General features: G+C 39.3%; 1 protein-coding gene across 1 annotated transcript; it reads left to right on the top strand.

Annotated features, from left to right (window-relative positions):
• Positions 1-5,823, top strand: aldh8a1 (aldehyde dehydrogenase 8 family, member A1). Its single transcript, XM_020638848.3, has 7 exons — positions 1-285; positions 791-938; positions 2,105-2,260; positions 2,350-2,499; positions 2,707-2,963; positions 4,398-4,559; positions 4,644-5,823. Exons 1-7 carry the CDS (start codon positions 139-141, stop codon positions 5,094-5,096), a joined length of 1,473 nt encoding a protein of 490 aa, XP_020494504.1. The 5' UTR covers positions 1-138; the 3' UTR covers positions 5,097-5,823.
• The last annotated feature ends 4,727 nt before the right edge of the window (positions 5,824-10,550 follow it).

Genomic DNA, 10,550 nt, shown 5'->3' with positions numbered 1-10,550 from the left:
TAAAGTGGGAGGATCAGTGCAAGGAGAGGTCAATTTCTCTAAACTGGGCTCTTGCGGTTTTAGACATTTCCTGCAGAAACCTGCTGTCATTTTCCACAGTGCTTTGTTGTAGTTCGATTGTATCGGTTTACTTAAAACATGTTTGCAGCCCCGGAGCAGAGGTCCCATCTGGTTCTGGAGAACTTCATCGGAGGAAAGTTCGTCCCATGTCGGAGTCACATCGACTCGTACGACCCGTCTACAGGGGAGATTTACTGCAAGGTGCCTGACAGTGGCAAGGAGGAGGTTGGTCATATTGTCTTACTGTACTACATTGTTAACTATCTGCTCTATGCATTAAGAAGTTTCCCTTACTTAAATGCTTTGTTTCAAATAGCCTACAGTCAGAGGATAGCACCTTTGCCCCTTATAAAGTCAACAGTCAAGTAATGATTAAACATGTCACATGTCAACAAACCTAAATATTTAGTGCATAACTTTACACACAGTGTAGTACACATAGTTACAATGTTAGCTCGATAAGTCTGTTTGTGTTTGTAAAATGTTAAAAGTTTCAATCAGACTCCCTTTATGTAGATTATTTTTCTGCACCTTCCTCACTGCGGACGAAGTCAGAGGAGTTGAAGGATTTTCAATGAAACCAGGGTAGACCTTGACAAATTAAATAAATTGTTATAGAAAACATTTTTAACATCATTCTTTATCCCTCAGATTTATACCAGTGTCACTTCAGCAGGTCATGAACTCTGTGTTGTAGTCGCAAGGGAACATAACCTCTCACTGCCTGCAGGTGGAGGCAGCAGTGGCAGCAGCAAAGGAAGCGTTCCCCGGCTGGGCAGCCCGCAGCCCTGAGCAACGAGCTCACATCCTCAACAAGCTGGCAGACCTGATAGATGCAAACCTGGAGGAGCTTGCACAAGCTGAGTCCAGAGACCAAGGTGTGTAATGTACTGATATAATACAGATAGCAACCAAAGAGTCAGTTACATTTTCAGTCATGTAGCACTCGGTCAGTGGGTCAAAATAATTCTGTTTACTGCAAAATGAAGTCCTTGAAATTGATATTATTTGGAATCCAAATTCTAAAACCTGTATATTTAGTTTCCTCAGTGGGTTTTTTTATGGATGCATTTTACAATCATTTCAGATAATAATCTCCTAGGTATTTTTTTGTTTAAATGTTAGGTCTAAAAAAAATATCTAATACGCAGAACATGTCCATTAAAATGTCCTAGAGCTCAGAGTGTGTCAGAAAATGTCATGTTTAGTGATACTATTTGTCCAGAATCCAAAGATATTAAGTTTATCATGGTGTTTGACAAAAAAGCAGGACATTTTCCCATTTAAGCATGAATGGAAAAAAGGGCGTCTTGAAAAATAAACCAATCGAAATAGATAGATAGATTAAATTTCTGTCAACCAATTTATACCAACCAGTCGTTGCAGCTCTTAACTTCCTATATGTCTTGTCCATGACAAGCCATTATAAAGGGGCAGGCGTTTTAAGTTCTCTTCTTCTTGCTCCTGTTTGTTCATGGACAGTGAATGAACATAATGAGTGTAATGAGAAAATAGTTTGTTGTGTTATTTTGTTGGAATCATAAACTGAAATAAGCAAGTACGTCAAATATGAATGAAATATGAAATATACAAATAAACAAGACAGAATGACAAACATACTTATATTTGTGGTGTTGCCAGAGGAAACAAGTTCATGACATGAGGGCATACAAGACAAAAGATCTTGAATGTACTGAACAAATTGTCTCTCATGGGCTGAAGAATTACATTTAGCTTTGGTTTACATGAGTGGGAAGCTCAGAATTGTTCAAAATGAATAAGGATCAGACCTTTGAAAGCTCAAGTAATTTAATGGCGATTTGGACATTTCAGCCTTTGAGTTGCTCAAAAGGTCAAGAGGTCATCAACACAATTTTGTGACTGTAAACATTCATGTCCACATTTTGACAGTGAGATCTCATATATAATTTGTTGGATTTCTAGTTCATTTTGGGGTGATAACATCGCTAGAGGAAAGTAAGCAGGAGTTTAAGTTTTCATATAGAAAGTTTAGAAGTATTTAATCTTTCGTGTAACATCACAGGTAAAACAATCACATTTGCAAGGACTGTGGACATTCCCCGAGCAGCACACAACTTCCGCTTCTTTGCATCCTCTGTGCTTCATCACACCAACGACTGCAGTCAGATGGACCACATGGGCTGCCTGAACTACACCATCCGCTGCCCCGTGGGAGTAGGTGAGAGCTCAGTGTGTTCAGATCAAAACCTGTGAGTGTTACATTTTCCACTCATGTGTTCTTAAATTGAGTTTCTATTGTGTTTGCAGCTGGTCTTATAAGCCCGTGGAATCTCCCCCTGTACCTGCTGACCTGGAAAGTTGCACCTGCAATCGCTGCTGGCAACACAGTGGTGGCCAAACCCAGCGAGATGACCTCCGTGACCGCCTGGATGATGTGCAAACTGTTGCAGCAGGCTGGTAGGATTACAGCACAGAAAATTCAGTCCAGTCATTTACACAGACGATAGAAGGATTCCCTCGGGAATTATTGCACCTACACATGATTTTTTTTCCCTTTTGTGTTTTACTATCAAAATACTTATACTTATACTTATATTATTATACTCTGAACTTTATTTAAAATGAGTTAACACACTGATAATGGAAACCTGTCTCTTCCTGCAGGAGTTCCTCCAGGAGTTGTAAACATTGTTTTTGGGACTGGCCTGAAAGCAGGTGATGCTCTCGTCGGCCATCCTGAAGTCCCCCTGGTTTCCTTCACTGGCTCCACAGCCACAGCCCAGCACATTACAACACGAAGCGCCCCCTACTGTAAGAAGCTCTCACTGGAGTTGGGAGGGAAAAACCCTGCCATCATTTTTGCTGATGCAAACCTGGACCAATGCATCGAGACTACAGTTCGCTCCAGCTTCTCCAACCAGGTGGGACAAGGTCGTCAGTCGATGTTTAAGACTCAAATTAACACTTTAATAGTTTTTTTTTCTCCACATTTTATATGCTTTTTATTAGGATTTTGAAAAAGGCTTGGCACTTAGTTGGAGCTCTAGGGGCCAAAAAAGCTCCAAACTTACTCTACATCATTTTTTTGTGCTAATTTGACAGAATGTTTTTTAGAACTATGCTCACTTAAAGCATATACACAAAGAGAGTGCAGTACCTTATAGAAGGTTTATATCATAGCTTTCTCCACATCTTTCATCCACATGCAGGTGATCATAAGAAGTTCAAAGCACCCAGAGTTAAAAACGTGTCTTTTTTGTCAAAACACATAGACTAAAATGTTCTGGCTTTTGGAATGTATGTGGTAATGATATGAGAATACCGTTTAAAGATCTATACCACAATGTTATCTCTACAGTAAGTCGGAAACTTCTGCAAAAAGCAAGTTAAGCTAACCTAGCACGAAGACTGCAGATAGGGTATCACATTAGTTGTCTTTTCTTTTGTTGTTGTTTTTACTCAATACGTCCAAAATCCCTGCCAAGATCAGTTGTCTGGCAAAAAAATCGATATTCCCCAAAGTCACTAGCCCAGCCAAGAGTTTGTGTTAGTTAAGCAAACAATATATTACATGTGAATCAGTGGGATTCAGAGTTCTTTGTTCTTGAATTGTGTTTCTTTTAAATGGTTCCAGGTTTGCTGTTTCCCTCAGTTGATTTGTGTTGATGCTAAGCTAACCAGCAGCTGGCTGAATGTTGATATTGACTTTATAGATATAAAAGTAGTATCTCTCTAATCATCTCTTGTAGTAAAAAAAAAAAAGAAGAATGATTAAATTATCAAAAGGACACACTTAATAATCGGTCTTACTGTCACTTCTACTTGATATACTCATTTTGATGCCTGGAGAGAATTCTTGGGTCAAAAGCCAACTTTTCAGAGCTTATGTTTTGTGCTTATGTGTTGTTTACATCTTGATAAATAGGTTTTACACAAAGAAACAGGGCTCAGATAGTATTTTGGCTCAGCTAAAACAGAGCAAATTGTCTGCCAGGACTGATATTCAAAGGGGCCCACCAGCACATATATTAACCAGGGGACCCCCCAGGTTGAGCTCGCTGTGGTATTTATTTATTTTTAAATCTATAAAGCCCTTTCAAAGTTTTTTTTTTTTTTTTAAGTTAAACATATGAGAAGATACGTTTTAATACAATTGATGGTGTCAATGATGTTTTCTGTATGAAGATCTGGCACATCAGTAGATGATGAGGATGTAGTGACATGATTTGTCCACAAGGGGGAGATCATGGCCCATATATTGCATTGGTTGCTCTATGATATCAATGTCCTCAACAATCAGTGCTTCTAAAAAAAAAAATCTCTGTCTTATATTTCCATTGCCTTCATTCTCTCAGGGGGAAATCTGCTTGTGCACCAGTAGGATTTATGTAGAGAGAAGTATTTACTCTGAGTTTCTGGAAAAGTTTGTTGCTGCATCTAAGAAGTGGAAGACGGGTTCGCCCTCTGACCCCAGCAACAACAACGGAGCACTCATCAGCAAAGAGCACCTGCAGAAGGTGATGAAATAAACTCTATATGAAGTACAGGTACAATCTACATAAACGTTGCTTTACTTGAAATGATTCTGTTTTGATGACTAGGTTCGAAGCTTTGTAGCACTCGCCAAATCTGAAGGCGGCGTCATCCACTGTGGTGAGGGAATCGACCAAATGGATCTCCCTAAACGCAATGCCAATGGCTACTTCATGCCGGCCACCGTCATCTCAGGCGTGAGTGACAGCTCCAGAGTCATGCAGGAAGAGATCTTTGGCCCCGTCACCTGCCTCAGCCCGTTCGACACAGAGGATGAGGCCGTTGCTAAGGGCAATGGCGTGCGCTACGGTCTGGCTGCGACTATCTGGTCCCAGGATGTGGGGAAGGTTCACAGGGTGGCCAAGCGGTTACAGGCAGGTCTGGTTTGGACCAACTGCTGGCTGGTGAGAGATCTGAACCTGCCCTTTGGAGGCATGAAGAACTCAGGTGTGGGGAGGGAGGGTGGGAAGGATTCGTACCACTTCTTCACAGAGGTGAAGAGCGTCACCATCAAGCACTGAGGGTGGAGAGGAAGCTGGCAGCAGAGGCATGTCTTGATTGTCAAACCCTTTTTTTTTTTTTTTTTTTTTTAGCAGAAGGGAGTTTACAGTTAATTCCGACCTTCATCAACCTCTGAGTAAAACTCTTAGGAATTTTAATAACAAATTTCTCCGCCCATGCACTCGGGCTACTTGAGCTTGTAATAAAGTCACATTTAAAGAAAATCAAAGTGAGAAAAAGTCTCAGTGACACAAAACCGATTAATAAACCAGCAGAATCAAATAATCAGAATCTATAATGCTGAAGAAATACCATGAAATGTAGTAAACGTATACACTGCGTGAAGTCTTTGAAAAGACGTCAAAATGTATAAAGTAAGGTTTAGCAGCTCAGTCCAACAAACTCAGATAAATCAAATAGAAATCATTCTCATGAAGCAGGTAAACACAGAGAGAGTATGAGTTTGTGCCTTCTGGGTTCACCAAAGAACTAATCATTTCATCAGCAATAAACACTGGAACTGTTGGAATTTGTTCAGCCTCTGTGTTGTAATGCATAATTGTGTTTTCCAACATTAAAAACACCTTATGTAAATAACACATGTAGTTGAGTGTGTTAACTGCTCAGTCTGGGTTATGTCACTGTTGTCTGAGGAATGCTGTAAGACTTGATAGTATCTGAGGCAAAGTCGGTAAATGATAAAAGTGGAATTCTACATCTGTAGCAATAAAACAGTTCCAACACTCATTTTGAAATTAAGATAGATTGTATCAGCAGTATTTATACTTTTCATGTGTCCTGGTGTGTTTTACTTTATGGCTGCGCACTTCAAAGTCTGTTCAGTTTAAGAATTTCTGACACCATGCAATCCTGATTTACATTAACATGTTTTCATGTCTGACCTTGCTGGTAGGACAAAGGTGAATACATGTGAAACCGTCCCTGTGGTTTGGTATTTATTCTTTTATTTTACGTCAGAAGTGGACAACATACAGTATTTGGTGAAAGAAACAGATATCTGAGTGAACTGGATGACCGTCTCACTGGAGATGCAGTTTTTGCAAACATTTGCCTGAAAAGTTTTATAATGTTTCTTCATCATTCACATAATAGAATGATGAGAAATGTTGATAACCCCTACAATTAACACGTCTATAAACCCCCAGATTTATCATGGATTTTTTTGTATTTTGCTTTTTTAAGTTATCCATGTGTCCAGATGGCACTTCCTCACACCGAATATCAATCTCCCTTAACAAAACGTGTCAAAACATGAACTTCAAATTTACTTCTGATGCCTGAACATTTTAGTCTCACCTAAAATTGGAGTCACATTAATTGAATTCACAAATTCTTTATTTTTTTTACAAAGTTGAAACTATGTACTCTAGCATTGAGAATCATTTATTTCCAACTAAGACGAAGCCATGCTAGCAGCGGTGAGACTGGCATAAAATAACTTTTGCACATTCATTATAGCATGTTAGCATCCTCCAAATGTCAATAATAGCATGCTAATGTTCAGCAGGTATAATGTTTACAGTATTTATTATCTTAATAAATGTGTTAGTGTGCTAACATTGATGATCTAAATCTAACAAGTATCAGACATTTTTGAATGTAACCCTGAAGTTGAAGAGCTTGAACTGAAGTTAGGGAACCGTCTCACCTCAGTTCAAGCATGTCTGTTGCATTTCTTCATTTTCTTGTCTTTTCAACCAAAACATTCAAACAAAAAAACATTTATTATGAATTGTTACAGGTGTGAAATAGCCTGCCTAAAAACATCATCCACTGGCAAATGACTGATCTAATAACGTACTTATCTTTTGACTTGCAGTACATCCTTTTGCTTTTAAGATTTAAAGCATGTGGCTCAAACTCAAACTTGTTTTCTGAAGTAAATATACTGCATGTAACAGAAACTGAAATACAGCAACAGTACAAACATTTGGCCTTCTGTAGAGAAGTAACTTTCTTTCTCACACTCACTTTTTCCTCATTCTCTTTTCATCTGTCCCTCCACACGTGAGTTTGCTTAACCTGGTTTTCCTTAAACCACACATATATGTTGCGTAGATGTATCAAATAGGAAAATGCATTAAAGTCCAATGTGGACTGTTTTATACACCTATGTATTAAAAAGGAAAGGAAATACCAACCTAAAACATTAAACATTTTTAAATGACTCTTCATGCAGTATGTGCTAAATCAATATAAACTTTGAAGCTATGATGAAAATCTGTCGATACCAGCCGTCCTCTCTTCTCCTGATCACGTTTAAATGTCAGCACACTCCCCCCTCCCCTCTTTTGCGCCTGATTAAACATGTCTCCTCTCCTTGCTGAACATCTTATCATGACCTAATGCAGTGTGAGATGAGACTGACGTGGGCCGTGCTTCGTGCATGCAGATCAGCCTGTGTGCACCTGAGCCCCCACGTCAGTTTAGGGAAAGAGGACCCACAGGGGACGCACCCTATCCGTAATACGAGTTTAAAATCACGTTCTCTGGTACGTTATGTGTGTGTCCCACCCTCTGTGTTTTGGCTAGGTTATTGTGCTATGTCACGCTGCATGAGTACACACACACAAACACACACACACAAACACACACATTGATGGTTTCCCAGTGTGTGATGAAATGGATACCACCCAAAAGTCCGGTTAGGATGTCTGAAGGAGTGTGTTTGGTTGCACCAGCACAAACATGCACACACTTTAAAACACCGAAAACACAAAGTAAGTCAGCAGCTATTCCCCGTTCCTCTGTTTCCGTCCTTTTTCTTGATTTATCTTTCATCTTGGCCGTCAACCTCTTATGGAGGTTTCATTGAAAGGAAAAAGCTCATTGAAGCAGGGCTCGCCCCCTGTTACGTGACTAAAAGGACTCTGCCCGTAGCTCCAGCCAAACCAAGCATTTAACTTTCACCTCCCTTATCGGGCACTGGGAGAAATGAAAATAGAGCAGCTTAACATTTTATATTCCAGAGGAAACAGGAAGTCAGATTATATAAAGAATCCTTCTCCATTCTGGCTATGCTGAAGCGGATAGGCCTTATTTGGGGTTTGGTGTTCAGCGTTTTTTTTTCTCTCCTTTATGACAAAAAGGTTGCAAAAAGTCTGTTAAATATGTTTTCAGTGTGTTAAATGTTAATAAGGAACAGCATTTTCTGTTTGGAGAGTAGTAAAAGAATGTGTGTTTGAGAAAGAGAGACGGATAGAGATAGCAGAAAAAAAAACAACATGCCGTGAAAGTTTTCTGGTTTGACCTGAATCCTTATGTTTCCTTGTGTCCCACATTCTTCAGATTGACGGCTTTATTTGCACATGTTGTTCAAACAAATACAACCTGGTTTAGTATGACATGCGATAACAGTTGAAGTCTGAGGCTGTGCTTTACGGACTTCCAATCTTCTTCCTTCATCACGGCTGGAAACGTTTTCATTTTTTTCTTCTCATCTTCATAACTATAAAATATGTGAAACACATTAAGCTTGATTTCTCTCCCAACATGCCTCTCTTTTTCTCAGCATGCTCCCGTCTTCTCAAGGCCTTCTGTCACATTTGGGTTCAGGGAATGTTCAACGGCGGGCGTCCTAGGTAGATAAGCCTCGAGAAGGCGCTGATTCGTGAGAAAATGCTGCAGTTCAAGCAGGTTAAGCAAACTCAGCCAAGAAAGCCCTCATGTATGTGTGGAAAGAGGAAAAGAGAGCAAGAGAAAGAGGAAGTTATTGTGAAGTTTAGTACAAATACTTTAGCTGCGTGTCAGTTTTTATTATGGTGTAGAATATAAACATTTCAGAATAAAAGCTATAGCTGAAACCACATATCGGGGTTAAACTTCAATGACCTGGAATAGAAGAAAAGTACGTTATTGGATAAGTGGTAATAAGACACATCAACTATCCTGACATCAATATATCAATCTTTATTGGTGTAGCTCCAACTCATAGCAAAAATTATCTCAAGACACTTACAAATAGAGCAGGTCTAGGCCTTAGCTTTCTTGTATCATTTATGCACTTTCTGTTTCTGCCATGAGCCATCACCTACTGAAACTGAACCATCTGAAACCTTAGCAAAGGTGCCAAATACTGCAGTTCCTCAACTGTTAAGGCCCAATATTAAATATGAAAAATGTAAAGCACTTTTTTTAAACAGGCTGGCATAAAAACAGGTTTTGATTTGTATTCAATGGAATTTAGCAGGGATTCATTTTATACAAGACAACTGTTTGGGGCCTGGTTACTTTGCATGACAGGTGGGTGTCTCACCCAAGATTAGGGCGAGTAAGCAGTGAGCCAGCTTCATTCCTCAAGCTCTCTTAGTTTCTTTGGTAACAAATGAACTCTGGTCAGCAACACAGATCTTAATCTGTGAGATGTGAGGTTTAACTTGTTCATTTACCAGTTTATGAATAAACCACACATGCACAGTTTGTAGCTTTGATAACTCAGCTTTTGACGACCCCCTCTGTCAAACCAAAATTTGGGTGCCAATTGCCAAACTTGAGGCTTCACATTATGCAGAAGTCACCAAAAAGGCTGAATCCAAAACTGATCTGAGGTCACTTTTACCTGCAGTGGGAATACAGTGTAAGCCTCAACCTCATGGAAAGATAAACCTTTTTAAAACACTCAGCATTATGTTGCAACTTCAAATGTAGAAATGTTGGATTTAAATCATGGTTTCGTTTGTTTGTGAGGTGTGACTTGATATTTTTAAGTTGTTAAACACTTTTTCATGCTAATGTAACATTTAACTAACAGCCTTGAAAGCTAATTAACAAAATGCCATGGCACATTATTTACCAGGATTTGGTGGAACTAGAACTATAATTCTTGCCAGATGAAGTAAACGATGCGTTTTTTTCCCGATACAGATCTATTATTATGCCTCTTACACCTGGACTCGATGTTCACAAACAACACAATAAAGAGACAAAGTCCCACTTTCCCTGTGGGTAGCATCCATCATGTGCCAACCCATATTGTGTAATACGTCCACATAAGGACAGAAGATTTTTCTACTGAAATAGATAGTTGACATTATCTTATATCTTAATTTTAATAATGAAAATTGGACCGATTTGTTATCCTTGCTAAAGGTACCTACTATATCAGCATCGTTTTCAGCTATTATTAACAGCTCTGGCACTTTACACTAGAGTGCCAAAGACTCATGGGACCTCAGTTCGACAAAGGCTATAAAAAGTAGGACAGGACTTTGGCTCTTTCAACTTTAAAACTATAAGTGGACAGTCCTCTGCCTGTTGTGGTTGATGCTCCGCAGTCCAACATATTCGGAGCCAAATCATGCCCGTGTGGAGTAAATAGCAGAGGACTTTGTTATGTACACAAAAGGAGCACAAATCAAATGTGTCAGGAAGCCCTAGGTTAATTAAATATGGCAACATTGTGGAAAGTTCGGGGTGTTTTTTCAGGTCTTCTATATTTGAAATGTTGCCAATTC

Source organism: Labrus bergylta, chromosome 15 (assembly GCF_963930695.1).
Source record: "Labrus bergylta chromosome 15, fLabBer1.1, whole genome shotgun sequence".
Lineage (NCBI taxonomy): Eukaryota > Metazoa > Chordata > Actinopteri > Labriformes > Labridae > Labrus > Labrus bergylta.
The sequence above is the reverse complement of the archived record's forward strand: the minus strand, read 5'-3'. Positions and strand labels throughout refer to the sequence as shown.